This window comes from Nematostella vectensis, chromosome 5 (assembly GCF_932526225.1).
Source record: "Nematostella vectensis chromosome 5, jaNemVect1.1, whole genome shotgun sequence".
NCBI lineage: Eukaryota > Metazoa > Cnidaria > Anthozoa > Actiniaria > Edwardsiidae > Nematostella > Nematostella vectensis.
The window spans coordinates 8,636,740-8,656,605 of NC_064038.1; the positions used below are offsets into that span (position 1 = coordinate 8,636,740).

At 41.2% G+C, this 19,866-nt stretch overlaps 1 protein-coding gene across 7 annotated transcripts in view; it reads right to left on the reverse strand.

Annotated features, from left to right (window-relative positions):
* Positions 1-18,907, reverse strand: part of LOC5519943 (transient receptor potential cation channel subfamily M member 3) — a 33,283-nt gene extending 14,376 nt beyond the window's left edge. For 2 of the 7 annotated variants that reach the window (XR_007308114.1, XM_048727851.1), the window contains exons 1-21: positions 18,598-18,906; positions 17,373-17,461; positions 16,772-16,934; positions 15,690-15,854; positions 15,158-15,355; positions 14,390-14,567; positions 14,132-14,309; positions 13,429-13,567; positions 12,305-12,374; positions 11,979-12,079; positions 11,281-11,415; positions 10,872-10,919; positions 9,607-9,705; positions 8,572-8,831; positions 7,144-7,372; positions 6,403-6,647; positions 5,761-5,857; positions 5,284-5,412; positions 4,987-5,208; positions 4,797-4,823; positions 4,492-4,672 (exon numbers count right to left, since the gene is read on the reverse strand). Coding sequence is in view for 6 of the 7 variants with exons in the window: in XM_048727851.1 (XP_048583808.1) it covers positions 4,492-4,672; positions 4,797-4,823; positions 4,987-5,208; positions 5,284-5,412; positions 5,761-5,857; positions 6,403-6,647; positions 7,144-7,372; positions 8,572-8,831; positions 9,607-9,705; positions 10,872-10,919; positions 11,281-11,415; positions 11,979-12,079; positions 12,305-12,374; positions 13,429-13,567; positions 14,132-14,309; positions 14,390-14,567; positions 15,158-15,355; positions 15,690-15,854; positions 16,772-16,934; positions 17,373-17,461; positions 18,598-18,705 (3,061 nt within the window). In the remaining variant the exon portion in view is untranslated. Of the gene's footprint in view, positions 1-4,491; positions 4,673-4,796; positions 4,824-4,986; positions 5,209-5,283; positions 5,413-5,760; positions 5,858-6,402; positions 6,648-7,143; positions 7,373-8,571; positions 8,832-9,606; positions 9,706-10,871; positions 10,920-11,280; positions 11,416-11,978; positions 12,080-12,304; positions 12,375-13,428; positions 13,568-13,994; positions 14,108-14,131; positions 14,310-14,389; positions 14,568-15,157; positions 15,356-15,689; positions 15,855-16,771; positions 16,935-17,372; positions 17,462-18,597 lie in introns of those variants that run through there. The other 5 variants (XM_048727849.1, XM_048727848.1, XM_048727852.1 and 2 more) reach the window with 5 other exon arrangements.
* Positions 18,908-19,866: the final 959 nt, after the last annotated feature.

Consider the following 19,866-nt stretch of genomic DNA (forward strand, 5'->3'; position numbering starts at 1 on the left):
GGTTTTTTTTAAACAATTAAATAATAAGCCTCTACCAGATGTTGCTGAAAAGAAGAGCAAAGGAAACTATTAGAAGTTGGATGAAATTACCACGTGCTGGGGAACTCCCACTGTTCCACAGTATTCAGACAAAAACGATCATGCTCTTTTATGCTCGCTTTAGCATTTAAAGATTTATTGCCCACGATTTTCGTTTTCAGAAATTGGGCTTATTCTTTTTTGTTACCAGAATACTGTAATGTGATAAGGTAGCCACTGGTCCAGTTTTAGGTCTCTGTTCCAGATGTGGCTGAAAAGCAGAGCAAAGGATTCTGGGGAGTCGCTACCACTTTGTCGCTACCCAAAAGTGAAAATAGGTCGCTGTTTAAGACTTTCACACTAAACGCTTTATAAAAGCTCGTGAAATGTATATTTCCATCGGCTTATTTCCATTTTTTTTGACATTTTATTTTCTCCTTTTAATAAGCCTAACAATTAGACCGCCAAATGAAAAGGATGTATTAAAAAGTGCCTGATTGACGCTCTTTAATTTGTTCTGGAAGTTGGACCAATCATCATTCTCGATGAAAATGCCAACTGCTTGTTGTTCCACATAATCCAAATCAAAAATACATACCGTCGTTACGTTCGCTTTCAAAAATTGGTCCTATTCTTCTTAACTAGTGTGAAAAGGTACTTTTTACTTTTTAGTAAAAGCGACCCAGTAAGTTTTTAGTGTCCATTTACCGAGGTAAAAATGAACGTGTCCTTCGCTGATTCAAGATTGAAAAGCCTACAAGAACAGCTTTCTTCAAGAGGAACTGCCCGCATCTTATTCGAGGCTCTGGCGTTCGCCGCACTATATGTAATAGGACTAGTTGGCAATTCTCTCGTCTTGTGGGTCGTACACAAAAAGAAAAGTGACGAAAAAATGATCTACTTATTTATCGGGGCTCTGGCTATCTCGGATATCTCACTACTGACTTGCTATGTTTTTCTGATGAGTCCTGTACATGTTCTCGGCAAATGGCCATTTTCTGACTCTGTATGTCAGTTCCAAGGATTTTCTATCTTATTCGTCGGTTGTTCGACCGTTCTGCTCGTGGCCGTAACCGCCGTCAATCGGTATTTCCGAGTCGTGCGCACCAACTATTATGGACTTGTTTTCACGCCCAAACGCACAAAGCTGCTTATTTGTGCGACTTGGGTGTTGGCTTTCATCGGCCCTACCCAACATCTTGCCTATGGTGGGAAGTTTTTTTTCAACCCTGGAAAATACTTCTGCTTCTTCAGACTTAAACTCAACCCAAACATATTATTCAGCTACGTTTATCTTATTGTCCCGATGTTTATTGTAATTGGCTGCTATTGCAAGATTTACCAAACCATACGAAGTCACCAAGTCAGAATAACCGCCATGCAGCAAAACACCGATTCCGCCAGCGGACCGAACATCCAGGACATCAAAATCACGCGGACTCTCTTCTCGACTATCGTTGGGTTCGCTTTGTGTTGGACACCGATTTTGATTATTGATATAATAGACTTTGTTTATGGGGCCTCCTCCCTTCCTCGCGAGGTTTATGTTCTTTACACTTGGCTTGGGACACTCTCCTCGGTTATCAACCCTTTTATATACGGCGCTATGAACCCCGTGTTCCGAGACGAATACAAAAAGCTTCTACGCCGAATGAGAAGGTCTGGTCAAAATACAGAGGCCGAAAAAATAGAGGAAGTACCACAGCAAGCCGTCCCTGGTGGTCATAACCAAGGGGGGATGCTGGAAATGAAATAATCAATAACTTGAAATTTCACATTGCGCAAGAAAATGTTCCTCTTGGAGATTATAGCAGATTGGGCATATAGATTTGTCAGCATGGATAGTAAAATGTCCCTGATTATTATTATACCAAGAAGCACACTGATATACAGTGATATAAAAAGGAGAACATGCTATGTAAACTTTGTAAAATATCATTCAATACAGGGATAAATAGTAACTGATATGTACCAGGAGTTTAGTAGGATTCTCGTTTGCACATGCCGCGTAAATTTGTAAAATAGCGTGCGGGCTTGGTCATTTTTTTGGCAAATTGGGTCATCCACAGTCTTTGTTATAAACAGATCAAGCTTTTGCTAGAGACAGACCTTTCATTCCAAGGTCACGCGGTCAAACTCTTTGCCTTACTATCGTTAGTGCCATACCAGTGGATTTCAAATGTAATTACAGACAAACCGTAAATGTCCTGGGCGCCTATATAATTGAAATTCGAGACGGAGATGGGGGGGGGGGGGGGGGGGGGGGCGCTAAATAGAAGCGGGGCGCTTACTTTTAAACTCACATTTGTTCTTTAAACTCCATGTGGGTTATAAAATAAACGTTACCTTTATAGCTGTTACGTCTTTTAAATTAGAAAAAAGTAAATAATAAACGACAGTTAGAAATAAAAGAAGAACAACTCAAACAGATATTTCAGTACGCTTGCTTCGTTGCTTAATAAAAAATGGATGTACACAGGGTTCCCATATATTCGCAGGGTTATTACAGCTCAAACAGATATGTTAGTACGCTTGCTTTGTTGCTTAATAAAAATGAATGTACACAGGGTTCCCATGTGTACGCAGGGTTACTTACAAGATAAGCATAACACTACTCCTTCTGTCTTGTACAAAAATGAACAGTCCAACACATAAGACAAACACGTCTTTTCTCTCAAAATACCCCAAAAATATGAAGAAAACGTTGTCGTTTTGGGGGTCTGGTACCGAGAAAAATGAAAACTGAACATGGTCACAGTAACTGTTTTTCTCTTCTGGTTACAAGTCATAAATTTTACGAAGCCCCTGGGGTACGCTCACCTTAAAAATTACAAGAATCATGCAGATTTTCCAAATAAGGAATATATTAGTTTCCTTATATGGAAGTGACCGCGTTTGCCAAAAACAACAATTTTGGGCTTAATTTTCTTGATATGTATCAATCACCTTCTTGATTACTGATAAAGCTGTGTACCTGAGTTAAATATGTCGATTCAGTTAACCATGTTATTTATCATATCGACAATATGAGCGGGGAGGGGTCCGAAGCGAAGCGGTTTGCATTTTCATCGAGAGTGGAGTAATTGGTTCAACTTCAGAACAAAATAAAAGAATGTCCATCAGGCACTTTTTAATACATCGTTCACATCTGGCGCTCTTATTGTTAGAAAACCTATTAAAAAAGAAAACAAAATGCCAAAAAAGGAAATAAGCCGATGTTAATATATACATTACATAAGCTTTTAGAGAGCGTTTAGAGTGAAAGTCTTAAACAGCGACCTACTTTCACCCTTAGGTAGCGACAAAGTGGTTGCGACTCCCCACTGTTAATAGAATCATTTGAGGGCTTCCAAATAGTCCCCCGGAATTTCTATGTGCTCGCAGTTTTCGGCGAATGCTCGCATGCTTGCGCAATTCCGCCGTGCTCGAATTGTGCTTTTCGATGTGCTCGCTGCTCGATTTATTCAACAACTAAAAATGCTCGGTCTCGCATAAAAAACGGGACCACTCTGGGATCCTTCTTTGCTCTGCTTTTCAGCAGCATCTGGTAGAGGCTAATTATCTACAATTGTTGAGATTAAAGCGGGAACATAAACGTTTGGTTTGCAATATCTCCACAACGCAATATCAACATCTCATGTAATCGTTGCTGCATTATTTTGGATATGGAAGATCCATATAAGCGGGTTGTAAAGCAGTTATGTATTGGTACAAGTTATTGTTTAGTTTTAGAGAATATTCACTCAATTTATCTAACTAGTCTGAAACACTATTTCAATCAGCAACAGCATGCTTTTCATAAACACCGTGCCTGTATTTTATGCTCATGCTATCTATTACGAAATTTCAATTTTGAAACTTAGATGGAAAATTAAAGAAGAGCGCACAAGCTGGTTAATTACAAGCAAGTCACTCCTTAGACAAGTTTTCGAAAATCACAAGGAAATGACAAGGAGGCGAGCGACTGGAAAATCATCCCCTCCCCCTCGGTTTTTAAACGTAAAAGATCTTGGATTCAGCTTGGCGCAATGGCCTCGAGCTTCAAAGCGAAGCCACGTTTATCTAAGGCTTTGCCTAAATACATCTATCTAAAAAATATAATTGAGTAGTAAATTGTAGTAGGGATGGATGCTCCATTTTTGCAGGTTTTGTCTGCTTTTGAAATGAAAATCTAAACAACAAAATACGTCTGAAGAAGTCGGATCTGCGGTCATTATTGAAAATTCTTGAAACTTACCCGAGTAGACTATGGATATTAAAAATTCTTGAAACTTACCCGAGTAGACTATGGATATTGAAAATTCTTGAAACTTACACGAGTAGACTATGGATATTGAAAATTCTTGAAACTTACCCGAGTAAACTATGGATATTGAAAATTCTTGAAACTTAGCCGAGTGGTCTAAGGAACATTAAAACATTATTGAAACTAACCCGAGTAGTCTACGGGACATTGAAATTTTTAAAACTTACTCGAGTAGTCTACATCCTCGATAAACAGCTCGCCGTAGACTTGGAAGTATGGACGGAAGAATATCTTTGTGATGAGTTCCCACGAAGGCTTCTCGTGTGGAAAAAGAATTGCTTGCTGGGCCACACCATATGCCAACAAGAATACCACCATGATTACCAGGAAATACATCATGTCTATGGTCTGAGAGTGAGAGAAAAACAGAAAGGTTAGAACAACAAGAACACCACCATAGTTACCAGGAAATTCATCCTGTCTATGGTCTGAGAAGGGAAAAGAAAAAGAAAGGTAAAACCAACAAGAATACCACCATGACTACCATCACGTCTATGGCCTAAGAGAGAAAGAAAAAGAAAGGTAAGACCAACAAGAACACCACCATGATTACCAGGAAATACATCATGTCTATGGTCTGAGAGGGAAAGAAGAAGAAAGGTTAGGCTAACAAGAACACCACCATGATCGCCAGGAATGGTGCTATTTCTGTGTTATCTCACCATTCGACCAATCATAACGACGTACGGACCCAGGTCCTTGCTAACGGAAAATATGTCAAGCAGACGGATGATCCACAGCATGATATCGAGGCTGTAGACCAGATGACCGATCCGCAAGGTTCCCGGATTGAGCCGAAGACCGACAGCCAGAAAAAACAGCACCATGGCAAAACCATCACAGAGATTCCATACATTTGATGCCCAATCACTGGACTCGAAGAACTAAAAAAATCAGAAATGTGCGAATGTAAGCAAAATCATAATAACAGAGAAGTTCCATACATTTATAACACGTACCTGGCGTACTTCCTCCGCGCAAAGAGAAAAAACAAATCCAATGAGGACCCACTCCTCAATCGAGGGGACTGGGGGGAGCTCTATTAGGATCACGTGACTGAAGACGACCAGAAACAGCAAATACACGATCTACAGAAAACAGATAACATGATACAGACAAATAAATAAACAATTTTACTATCCATTTTAATTTCGTTGCTGCCATTGGATTCAAGCCTTCTCCGTCGTATGTAGTTGGCGGAGTGTCATTCTTTTATGTTTCTCTAACCAGTTAGTTCCGGAATCGGTTCCTACATGAGTTGATCTGCTTTTTCTATTAATTTATTTTCTTTGTTTTTCCTGGTTGAGTTTTTATCCCACCATAAAACCAACAAGTTCGACCTTTCGGCTTATCATGGCTTCGACTCTGTGTCCTCGTAATTCAGAAGTTCGGCTCCAAGGAGGGTTAATAGTCTCTAATTTTTTTTATTTACTTACTAGGTTGGACCAGAATTTGGTAATCGGCGCATTGTAGAAACCGATGATTCTTTTTCCAAGTCCGAGCTTTGTGTGCCGATTACAAGGATAATCTGATCTGAAGAAAAAAAAGTAAAAAAAAATATGCGTCTCCATTTTTATGGCCCTATTCACCAGATCCCCCCCCCCCCCCCCCACCCACCAAACGCACACACAAACACACACTGGCAAGAAGAAGAAGAGTTTTCATTACAATCAACACCTTTACTTTTCCCCTAAATTTCAGTCATATGTCCTGCCAAACCCCTTTTTCTGTCTAATCTGTATCTGCTTCCCTACAATTACTTTTCTGTATGTTGTTTCTATACTGCAATCGATAAATGGCAAACTTCCGGCCTCCCCCTCTCTCCTATGGCAGTGGCGAGATGACGGAAAAACCTGGAAAACGTGCAATTCCAGATAGAGAAAATTTCTTACAATGGCCATCGGTTCCTTGTATTACTGACTGATTTTCAAAACACAAATATCGTGAGGCCGAAATGCACATACACACATTTTGGCATTTTAAGATAATTTTTCATCATCCTTGCGCTATGTATCAGCTCATGGACGTCATGTCATCTTTTTACGTCATGTCGGCAGTGAAGCTATTGCTTGACTAACCTTATTTCAACAATCGGCTCCTCTTCGTTCCCAGAACTCTTCCTGTTTTTGACAAATGCCACCCCATCTCCGAGGTAGCCATCATTGTACTGGGCACTACCGGGTTCCCTGTGGTGATACGGGTCGAAATCAGGCGGCAGGTCATCTGCTGAGTCATCGTCTGTTGTTGGTACACGCTGCATTTCCTCACGTGACCGGAACTCAAGAGCAAATATTAGAGGCGGGAATAGTATTCCTAGCAGTACCTAGGAGAAAAATTAGATGAAATGAGATCCAGGTCCTTTAACCAGTTAACCCACGACTTTTCAAAATACAAAATGGCTTATTGTACTAAAAGAATTACGGCGCCACCATCAGACCGTGAAGAGCGATCTTCCGATAAATCACAAACGGGAATTTTTCTTATCCTGCCCGTCTCTTTTGGACCATCCGAGTATATGACACGTGATACGAAAAATCTTTTGCACTATCACGTGACTGCAATTATGAATACTAAGTAAAACATGTTTTTAAACGTATCATATAAATCAGTTTAGTTAGCTGTAATTATTCAGATGTAATTCGAAAGCCTCGAAAGCCCTTAGAGTGAATCCACTTGTCTTGCTTAAAGGTGGTGATTGGTGTTCCCTCACGGAAAACAGGATCCACAGATTACTGGCCGCCATTTTGGAATTGGGGGTACGCGCGATCCCGCGGGTGAGCGGCACTGCAAATGCATTGCAGAGGGAAGGATGTCTTCACCTTGAGCGAACCGTTGTAACCTGTTTTTAAGGCGCCCATCCATATCTCCGTCAGCTTTTTCTGGCAACACGAATGCGCCACAAACTCCTCGTGTCGTGAAGCAACAGCTAGCGAGAGGCTCGTCCGGCCACCCCAGTACACAGGGTGATAAATGAGGAGCCTTTGCGCCAGGACGTCATTCGCTTTGTAGCATTCATCGAGTAGTCCAAGAGCGATGTCGTAAAATTCCCTGGAATCAAGCATGTCACGCTAATTACTCCTATTACGTCATGTCATAACATGTCAATCAATCAATCGATCATGATTATTTGATCAAATAATGGTATAGTATGATGATAATAATGCAAAAAGGTGATGATGAGGAGTCTACTAAAAAGCACATGCCTATCAATGCCTATGAGGTGTAGAACCCTTCGCGTCTTTACAAAAAAAATAATATTCTTGATTTACTTTATCTAAGGAATACTTTTTATTAAATTTACATGTGGCTGATTTGATGAAATAAAGTAGAATCATATCTATAAACCAATAGCTGCTTTTCGAAAAAAGAATATTGTTCTTCACAATCTCTTTTAACATATTAATGCATCTGCATTGCATTGCTTGTGAAGTGAGGTTGCTCCAGATTTCTGGACTCCTGTACATGCATGGAAATGGACCTTTATTGGGATGTATGACAAAGAACATAACATATTGAGTCTTTTTATTCTTAGTACTATATTTTTCAATAGAAATGTACAGCATCACACTTCAGTCTGATTTGTTTCTATGTTCAAAAGACATAATCGTATTGGTCAGCAAGTCGGAGAGGTGGGTCGACAAAACTTCCCCTTCCCTTCCTTTTTCCATCCCACCTCTTAACTGGATTGCTATGTCTTCTCCTAAGGTCAGCCATTAATCAATCCCCTTCCCCCCCCCCCCCCCTTAGATTACTGCGTGAGCTCCTGACTTAGGTCGGCCATTTTTCCCCCTCCCGCCCCTCCCCTCCCTAACTCACTTGGATTGCTGTGTCAGCACATGAATAAGGTCGACAATTATTTCGTCCCTCCCCTCCCCAACTCACTTGGATTGTTGTGTCAGCTCCTGACTAAGATCAACCATTAATTCATCCCTCCCCTCCCCTCCCTAACTCACTTGGATTGTTGTGTCAGCTCCTGACTAAAGTCGGCAATTATTTCGTCCCTCCCCTCCCCTCCCCAACTCACTTGGATTGTTGTGTCAGCTCCTGACTAAGATCAGCCATTAATTTATCCCTCCCCTCCCCTCCCCTCCCTAACTCACTTGGATTGTTGTGTCAGCTCCTGACTAAGATCAGCCATTAATTCATCCCTCCCCTCCCCTCCCCTCCCTAACTCACTTGGATTGTTGTGTCAGCTCCTGACTAAGATCAGCCATTAATTCATCCCTCCCCTCCCCTCCCTAACTCACTTGGATTGTTGTGTCAGCTCATGACTAAGATCAGCCATTAATTCATCCCTCGATGCCAGACAGGCGATCTGTCTGTACAGGTATCCCGCGACCAGCGCCTTGACTAAGGTCTCTTCGCCTCGTTCCCACATGTACAAGGCCATCTTATGCCTGTTACACAGGACTGCCCAGATGAGCAGCTCGTTGTACGGGCACTTGAACCGCGTAGATACTTTGCTCTGGTCGCCTAAAGAAACGCGTCCGTGTAGAATCCCAAGGCTCTAAGTAGAAGGAAAAATAAAAGAGTAAGCAAGTCATTGACTTAAGTTATGAGTGACAATGCTTAACAGTCTTTTTAAAAATAAGGTTTTCCTACTCAATGCTTTAGGAATAAAATTTAGCTGATTTTATTGTAGGTTGGGTTGCAAATTGTAAAACGCCGCAAAATGTAACAAATTTCACCATAAAATATAATGCCTTGCTTTACGAGAGCGAAACGTGAGAAAGTGGCGGTGGTAATGGTGTCTTTGTGTCGATAATAATAATAATAATAATAATAATAATAATAATAATAATAATAATAATAAGAAGAAGAAGAAGAAGAAGAAGAAGAAGAAGAAGAAGAAGAAGAAGAAGAAGAAGAAGAAGAAGAAGAAGAAGAAGAAGAAGAAGAAGAAGAAAAAGAAGAAGAAGAAGAAGAAGAAGAAGAAGAAGAAGAAGAAGAAGAAGGAGAAGAAGAAGAAGAAGAAGAAGAAGAAGAAGAAAATATAGGCAAAAATTGTCGTTTTTACAAAACGCGGTCACTTCTATATAAGGAAACTAATATATTCCTTATTTGGAAAAACTGAATTATTTTTGTCATTTTTAATGCTGCCGTATCGCAGGGCCTTCGTAAACTTCATGACTTGTAATCAGAAGAGAAAAACAGTGATTGTGACAATCTTTAGTCAATGGAGAAAGTATCGGATAAGAAACTAAGATTCCTCGGTACCAAACCCCCGAAACGACAACGTTTTCTTCATATAAATAATAATGTTATGTTTCTAGGGGTGATACCGTTTCTAAGGCGCTTTGACACTCCATTCTCTGGAAGGTTACGCCCAGTAGACGATTGGTCACGTGGCATAGATCAGAAAGTTTGAATCCAGGACATCCCTGTCAAAAATAAAATGTATATATTATATTATATTATGTTATGTTATGTTATGTTATGTTATGTTATGTTATGTTATGTTATGTTATGTTATGTTATGTTATGTTATGTTATGTTATGTTATGTTATGGTATGGTATGGTATGGTATGGTATGGTATGGTATGGTATGGTATGGTATGGTATGGTATGGTATGGTATGGTATGGTATGGTATGGTATGGTATGGTATGGTATGGTATGGTATGGTATGGTATGGTATGGTATGGTATGGTATGGTATGGTATGGTATGGTATGGTATGGTATGGTATGGTATGGTATGGTATGGTATGGTATGGTATGGTATATTATATTATATTATCAGGGGCTCATAAGTAACATACTTCCGTATGTTACTTCTTACACTATTGTTAGTTAACTAGCAGTATCAAAAACCTTATGAATGATAATATCGCCTCTCAGCGACAGAATTTCGAGATCGATACAAATGATCACTTATTTTTTGCAAGAGCAAGAAAAAATGTCCTCGTAACAACGTTTGAGTCCACTTATGGAGAAATAAATAGTCCAAGGCTAGTAACAGAATGTTTCTTTCTCTGCGACAAAAAGGATTCAGAAATAAGAAGGCATGTGACGACGTAGGAAGACTTTGAAAAGCAAGCGTCGTTTTCCCCCTTCTCGGCCGCCATTTTGGATTCCTTGAGACAAAGTCAATTTTTCCGCCCTACCATCTGATTGGCTAATCCGGTCGTCTAAAAATAGCCTGATCATAGGAAACGCCGTGACACCTATATAGTACTAGAATGTGGGGAAGTTGATTGCCCCTACTTATGAGCCCCTAATATGATATTATAAGTATTAACCGGACAACAGACCAAGTGCAGCTGAGATCTTTCCTCTTCGGTGAAAAAAGGTGTTTTAGAAAATATTTAAACTTAAATCTGTTTGTGCAGAAAAATATGGCATATGACTCAAAACACACATGATGCATCAGCCGCTGCCTCTTTCGCAGACGTCTCTTGTCTGTTTCCAGGTTTTATACAAATTTGTAACATTTGGGCTTCCTGTGGCTCTCCTCGCACACAGGGGTCCCAAGCTTCTGTTTGAAGATACGAGATGCTAAGGGGGGGAAGGGGGGGATGATATATCTCAGTTGATTGTTTTACAAACCTTAGACTCGTTGAGAAGAAACCGTAGCGTGTTACTCGTGAAGGCATTCTGAAAAAGTACAGGCAGGTGAAGGATAGAATAGCTATCACGAAATGATCTATAAGTATTTGATCCCTAGATCATTTCAGAAACATCAAGGAAGGGACCTATACTTTTCACTAGTAAATAAAAGAACAGAGCCCATACTTTGTAAGGGTGAGAGCGGTACTGGGTACGTGCAAAAGCGTATATGGGCATGTGCGTGTCCGTGCAGATACGTGTGTGTACGTGCGTAGTGCAAATGCGTACATCTTTGCGTGTAAATGCCGTGTGTGTGCTTGTTCATTTGTGTAGATGCGTTTGTGTATGTGTCATTGTGATAGTGCATGAAGATACGTGAGCTTGCGTGATTTGCTTTGCTCCCTCTTACCTTTCTGTAAAGCTCTTCAAGTCGCTTGACAGTCAGGAAATTAGCCATACTGACGCCATTATCAAGGAGCAGGTCGACAAACTCCACACGATCGTGAAGAAGCGCTTCCATCATTGCCGTCTCTAGCATCGGAACCTGAATAACCAGTCATCGGAACCTGAATAACCACTCAAAGGAACCTGTATAACCAGTCATCGGAAACAGAATAAACACTCAAAGGAACCTGAATAACCAGTCATCGGAATCTGAATAACCACTCATAGGAACCTGAATAAACAGTCATTGGAACCTGAATAACCAGTCATTGGAACCTGAAAAAACAGTCATTGAACCTGAATAACCAGTCATCGAAACCTGAATAACCAGTATGTTACCACAAAAACTAAGTTGCGTGCACATCTTTTCAATTGCCGTGCACATAGCCCACGTTTCTCCGTAAACATACCCCCAATTTCGCCGAGAACATACTTCCCATTTTGCTGTGCACATATCTCCCACTTTGCCGTGAACATACCTCTCATTTTGCCATGCACATAACACCCATTTTGCCCTGCACATACCTCTCATTTCCCCGTGCACTTATCTCCTCATTCGCCGTTCACATACCTCCCATTTCGCAGTGCACATACCTCCCATTTCGCCGTGCACATACCTCCCATTTCGCAGTGCACATACCTCCCATTTCGCCGTGCACATACCTCCCATTTCTGGTCCTCGGTGAAAATCTCGGTCTTTGCAATATCGGCCCTGTCCCACACCAGAGCAAGGCTGAGCTGGTCCTCTAGCTGCGAGTGTTGACCTGAGCATGCGTAATCAAAACGTCACGCATATCATTATACATGCAACCCAAAACGGTGGAGAAGGTGTGTTTTTGGGGGGAAGGGGTGGGGGGCTGCAGTTCTTGAGTTACAGTTTAGGAGTTGAAATCGCTAACTTTGTAGAAAATCTTAACGATACATTTCCGTTTCAGAGCCACTCATATAGTATACTATATGATACAGAATGGATGCCAATACAAACTCACTTTTAAGCAGGGCCCGTAGAATCGCCTTGTCGACCTCTAGGCCGCCATCATCCACGCAGAAAATTGTAACCTGTTAGAAATATTTGTAATGCCATTAGAGGTGCGAATATCAGGAGGTAAAGATAATTCAGTATCCACCACCAAAATAACCAAAAACAGCTAGGGACCCACGTCCGAAAAGTTAAAAAGCGTGGCCACTTGAGATCGGAATACATGGACCAATCAGAACAATGTGTTAACGTTAATACATAGGTTTTTCAATCGTTTTTTTATGAAAATTAAGCACTTAAAGCGGCATTGTCACCAGTTATCCTACGGTCGATTACGTAACAATCTCAGATTATTTTTAACAGAAATATATTTCAAAATATTTTGTAAAACAAATAAAAGTGTGACTGTTGGAAGTTTTTTTGAGGATATGACTGATAATAATCATAGAGTTATCGTACACAATTTTTTTTATTTTGGTTTTATTTGCAAAAACTCTGGTAATAAACCCTAACATAAACGCTTTTCAAACGGACTGAACTTCGCCGTCAATTTTTCGGGTCGAAATTCTAAATATATATCTAACTTTTTTTCTCTTCCACGGATTTTTTATTCTAACTTTCACAGAGGCTGTATAACCACATATTGAACTGATTCTGGAAGTGTCAGCAAAAAGCTAACGCTCAATTTTGCGTCAGTCTCAAATAAGTGCAAAACATGTTGTTTACTCTCTATGTGCTACTACATTATCGCGTGTTAATACAAATACAATTTTTGAATGTGTGCACTCTCCATACATTGAGTCATCTTTGGTAAAAAAATCTAGAGCAATCGTATAAACATTGACGGTTCTGTTTAAAATTGATAACGCCCTCTGTTTATGATCTGTTGATTAACGCGCGAGCGACACCTTAACCCGGCTTCGCTACAACGTTATTTTCAATGGATTTTCCTTTATATCGTAAAATAGAGGACCTCTTTACGATACCTCGGATTTTACGATGCATTTTCTTCCCCCCGGGGCACATCGTAAAATCCAGGTTCCACTGTAAAGCGGTAAAAATGTCGCTTTAAACACACCCATTTGGACACCAATCTTACTAGAGCAAATATAAAGGCATCTGGATATGACTCACAAACTCCCTTTTGGCCACACATTTGAGCACGTTCTGATAGATACTGAGACGATCTTCAGGAGAGCATTCTGCGAACGACTTCTCGATCTTGTGCAACAATTGACGGTGCTCAACCACATCAGCGACACCAGACATCTCACTAGAAATATAACGATTACTGGTGTTGGGATCCCTGTGGACACCACTCATCACAGAGATGGTATCGGGATTCCTGATTGGAGTATTATTTAGATAAAAAAAAAAACGATTATTTTTTAGACATGACATAGAGGAAATGTTCACGTGAAACTATGATAGAGGAATAGGGGACGTGAGTGGGTGGCAAACTAGCGCGCGATCAGGCTTTAATCAGCAACAAAAAGCAACTTATTCAGTGCTTAAGAACAAAGCCAGAAGTCTTTTTTCAGAAAGGTTTTAGTTTCATTTAAATTTTTTTTTGTCGTTCTCTGGTGTGACGGGCGAAGTCATTTCTGATTTTTTGTTTGATTTTTTTGTTTTGAATTTGCCATCCATAAAGGTCACGTGATCTCTTAGGGCCCTATTATTTATATACATTGCAGGCTAACCCATTATTCATCCTGGGGTACCAAGGGCAGACGAAAACAAGCAGGCGAGAGACTAGAACCAGGAACAGAGGTGTTTTAAACTTCCCTTCTTCATAGCTCCCGCTGGCCGCGACGCCCTGGAGCAGAGTAAGCATTACCCGTTCGATGGCGCTATAAAGCGATGAGCGAATGCCAAAATGTCCGCTGCACGTCCGCTTCCCTCTGCTATAACTACAGGAACCGCAGGGCATCTGGACACGGACTCCAGGACTGTGCGGATCGTGTTCGGGCCACCTTCAAGCACAAGTAAAACCACAGGAACTCCGTGGAATTTTTCTGAAAAATAAAGTAAAATAAAATAAAACGGACATTCTTTTTTCGTCGTACCAATAATGCTGATATCCAGTCCGACTCACCGCAGCTACGCGCCATTTTCTTGCTCGCGATCAAATTTTCAAGGCTTGCGCGGAAACTTATCTCCCCACCGTACTCCCCATCTGTACCATTGTCTACCAGGATAAAGTGCGAATGGTTGTTGTCTAGACAGGCACCACGTGACTGCATGCTGGACGTCATCTGGTACGGTACCACTTCCTGGACACAGGAGCAATTAATTACGTGACAACACATAAGCGTCACATACCAGCTCGCAGAAAGATAGAAGAATAAAGAAAATATTTTGTCACTACCACGAAGACCCGCGAATAAAAACCAAGGCAAACAAACTAAACTTAATAGGCCAAAACCTACCTCAAGTACCGCCATGCAGCGCGCACTTCGTTTGGTAAAAGATTAAAAAGACTCGCGGCGCATTCTGGTACTTGAGGTAGTTCTCTATTGTATTGCGGACACAAGCTTATAGCTGGAATGGCTTATTCCGACGCCCAGACACGCTGAAACCACTACACCTTAATGGAGGGGAGAAGGGTAAAGGCGAGAAAGGGGGAGGGGGTGAAAAGAATGAGGGAAAAGGAAAAGGAGGGAGGAAAGATGGGGAGAAAGAGGAGAAAAAAATAAGAAGGGGAAATAGGAAGAACAAGAAAGATGGGAGGAGGGCGCAAAGGATTAGAGGGAGAGAGTAACAAGTGTCGGGGAGAGAAAAGAAAAAGGGGGAAAGAAGTGGAGGGGATGGTGGGGAGGGTGAAAAAATAAAACAAATTTACGATCATCGTTTCCATGACTACCTTGGGGTTGACAAGCATCTCCTTATGATCGACAATCCCCCATGATGCAATACCGATAAGATGTACTTGATGTGCCGTGTTCTTTAGTTGCTCCCCCCTGGACATGACAGTGTGCCCCTTGACAGCTTCACCCACGTGACGCATCACACCTGTGTTGGTCCCTCCTGTGATGACCCAAGCACCGGTAGTCTGCGCTGCCTGACGGGAAATCAATAAACTCAAGACATGTATTTGAACTACAATATCTCTACTGCTTTGGCCATAACAACGGACACTCTAACAACGGACACTTTTATATAAAGACGGCTCAACTAAAGTCATCTCTCCAAAAACGCGAGCTTTAGACGACAGTTATAAACAGCTAACTCTCCAATAATGAAACGACACTCATAAAAATGATAATGAAAATGTCTAATGAAAAGACAGTTTCACTTTAGGTCAACTCAGGGCTTTACAGGACATTATATTCCAAGTCTGCCTCGGTAATACTTCGTCCCATGTATGTGTGGTGGTATATGTTTGTTTTCCATACCTTCAAGAGTCCTTCACGCAGAACTCGCTTGATCTTTGGGCTGAGAATAAAATTCTTCGCACCACCGGTAACAGAGATGAGTAGCTTGGGTAAGTCCAGCGCCCACTCCCCACAAAGCAGGCGCAGTACCAGTTCAGGATCGGTGTCATGTGCAAGTCGTATGTACTGCAACAGACAAATTATCCAGAACCGCTAGGGACGCTGGTCAATGGTACCATCTTCAGTACCCTGAAAGCGGTGACTCTAACTTTTCCAGGAATTGGTTAAAGCCGCATTGTCACCAGTTTACTTTCGGTCGATTACGTAACAATCTCCGATGATTTTTAACGGAGAACGCGAAAAATATTTCAAAATATTGAAAGCAATGTGTCTATTGGAAGTTTCTTTGAGGTTGTGATTGATAATTTAGAACGGATGGCCTGTTATATATCTCGAATTCTAATAGATTCTTTTGTCTTTTAACGGTTGAGGTTTCCGTCGGACCTCTGGAAGTAAACTGGTGACAATGCAGCTTTAAACACGAGGTTCCGATATAAAAGGGAAAGCTCCTCCCACCCCCGGGCTCGAATTTGCAATCATAATTAGAACACTGCAACGCTAGCAGTCACAAATTATGAGCCTCCTGTAAAATTGCTTATCTCTGAGCCTCAGTCGGCAGGAATAAAACTATTTTTGCACAGGTAACAAGACAGTTGTGTTAAGAGATTGATAAATTAGTGATTTGCTGTCCAACTACGTTTTTGGTGCAAAATTTTGCGCTGTCCATAATCTAATGCACCTGCATAAATAATTCACGCGCTGTGATGAAAATGCTTGTATTTTAGAGGGCACACAGCTTGGTATAGGATTATTTTACGATAGACAGAAACATTTTTAGATGGACAACTTTAGGAATTATATTTATTTTGGTTTAGAATATGAAATTTTAATTTAGCGCTCAGAGCAATTGTTCTGACATGTTGTTCTCGAGCCCGGGGGTGGGAGGAGCTTTCCCTTTTATAGCGGAACCTCGTGTTTAATGAAACCCCTGGGTATCACTACCCTCCCCCCTCCACTTTTCTGTGGTAACGTATTAAACCTACCTTAGCTCTGCTTGGTTGCCCAGCTCCCTGGAACTCGAGCTCGCCAAACGCGTCTGTTGGGAGCGTTACGGTGTGTCTGGTAGGCACCCATTTTGTGTCTTGTACTATGGGGGGGAGGAGGGCGTCGATGTTGTGCAGCTCTTTGTCTCGTCCACAGCAACATCTGCGATAATACGACGGGTTAAAACATCACACAACACAATATGCGATAATACGACAGGTTACAACATAAAACAAATAAATATAAATAAATAAACAAACAAACAAACAAACAAACAAACGAACGAACGAACGAACGAACGAACGAACGAACGAACGAACGAACGAACAAACGAACGGACGAACGAACGGACGAACAAACGAACGAACGAACGAACGAATGAATGAATGAATGAATGAATGAATGAATGAATGAATGAATGAATGGAAAAATGATAATGAATGAATCAATAAAATGAATGAATGAATGAATGAATGAACGAATAAATAAATAAAAATCCGGTACGGGTGTCGTATCAGTCCTTAGTCCATTCGGTACGGGTGCCATATTACTCCTTACACCAATCGTTAAAGGTACCATATTAGTTATTACTGTACTCACTTTCTGTCGTTGATAGGAGACGCTATAAATCTTCCACATTCTTTCCTTTTGAACGTCTCAAACACCCAGTTTCTTTTGGAATTTCCTCGCTGCAAAAGTAACGTGTTCACTTTTATTATAATTTATCTCTGATGATGTGTCATTCAGCTTTTTCTATTCGATTCTGTGCATTTCTTGACTATGGCAATATACATAATCTCGGGTTCTACCAAAATGCTTTTATATCGTATAAAGTGGTTTTCAGAAACCCGTGAAACACTTTTTTAGTTTATTTAGTACTACTACTAATAGACTGTAATGTCTTTTTGTTCTTTTTTGTTCTTGTTTGACTATTACACTTTAATAACTACACTTTGTTGCACGGGATTTTAAAAACCACTCTAAGCAGCTGTTAAACTTTACTTGATTAATGTTTGATTGACACTTGTCAATCGAGATTTTAAGTGCCTTTCGAAATAAAATGGTCATGTTACCAGGGTTGAAAAGGAAGAAAGCAGAAATTACTTCGAGTCGAATAAAGTCTTGATAGACCGATGGTTTGACAAATCGGTGCTTATCTATAAATAACTACATACCGGAGCCCGTATATGCATAACTTATCAATGATTCGACTTATCGGTACTCGTGTATACATAGCTTGGCGATTATACTATTAGGGCGATTATACTTATCGGTGTATGTCTATATAAAACATATGACTATTCGACTTATCGGTGTATGTCTATACATGACTTATGACGATTCGACTCATCGGTGTATGTCTATACATAACTTATGACGATTCGACTCATCGGTGTATGTCTAAATAAAACTTATGACGATTCGACTTATCGGTGTATGTATATATATAACTTATGACGATTCGACTTATCGGTGTATGTCTATACATAACTTATGACGATTCGACTTATCGGTGTATGTCTAAATAAAACTTATGACGATTCGACTTATCGGTGCTCGTCTATTTAGAGCTTATGACGATTCAACTTCTCGAGTACAATGTTTATGAAAATGACATTCCTCTCATTTATGAAGCATTATACGTCTGCAAAGACCAAGTAATTTGCCTCGGATATTAGAAAATCATTAAGCTCTATTTCCGCAACACAACGATAATTTCCGCCACTTTGTTCATAGTTTTCACCGGAGATAGTAGGATTACGATGTCAGATAATGCTCAAAATAACCAGATCCATTGAGCCTTATTTAAAAACATCAAACTCACATTCATCGTGGTCGTCTTGGAGTCAAGCGAGTTGTAATCTTCGCTTTTGGAGCCCATTTGAAATTCATATGCCCGTTTCGTGCGCTTACTCAAACTCTTTAAACTCATCTCAAGTGAACTTCACACAGCTGATAGCAGCAGGAAGTTTCCCTCCTCCTAGTAGCTTGTCTATAGATAACGCTGGTCATTCATGGTTTCTCCAGTTGTGAAGTACAAAGGAACGTTATCATTTCCCTAACCGTTCTCCTCACGTGCTGTTAAAGTTAACAAGTAACTTATAGACCATTATTATTTTAGCAACCGGAAGTTAGGACTCGAATTTCTTCTGTCAGCGAAAAGAGTGCAGCACCAGGCACGCTAGGGCATGTGTTACGACGGATCCTAACCTTTTTTTTATTGTAACAGATAGAGTCATAATTTATCGGCGGATGTACTGATGCCAAATATTCACTTTCAGAGCAGGGCCGTAACAGGCGTCTCCAAATAAAATACTAGGGGGAGAGGGGAAGGGGTTGGCATATCAAGAACTACTAGGGGGACAGGGGAAGGGGTTGGCATATCAAGAACTACTAGGGGGAGAGGGGACGGGGTTGGAATATCAAGAACTACTAGGGGGAGAGGGGAAGGGGTTGGCATATCAAGAACTACTAGGGGGACAGGGGAAGGGGTTGGCATATCAAGAACTACTAGGGGGACAGGGGTAGGGTTGGCATATCAAGAACTACTAGGGGGAGAGGGGAAGGGGTTGGCATATCAAGAACTACTAGGGGGACAGGGGAAGGGGTTGGCATATCAAGAACTACTAGGGGGAGAGGGGAGGGGGTTGGCATATAAAGAACTACTAGGGGGACAGGGGAAGGGGTTGGCATATCAAGAACTACTAGGGGGACAGGGGAAGGGGTTGGCACATCAAGAACTACTAGGGGGAGAGGGGACGGGGTTGGCATATCAAGAACTACTAGGGGGACAGGGGAAGGGGTTGGCATATCAAGAACTACTAGGGGGACAGGGGAAGGGGTTGGCATATCAAGAACTACTAGGGGGACAGGGGAAGGGGTTTGCATATCAAGAACTACTAGGGGGAGAGGGGAAGGGGTTGGCATATCAAGAACTACTAGGGGGACAGGGGAAGGGGTTGGCATATCAAGAACTACTAGGGGGAGAGGGGAAGGGGTTGGCATATCAAGAACTACTAGGGGGACAGGGGAAGGGGTTGGCATATCAAGAACTACTAGGGGGAGAGGGGAAGGGGTTGGCATATCAAGAACT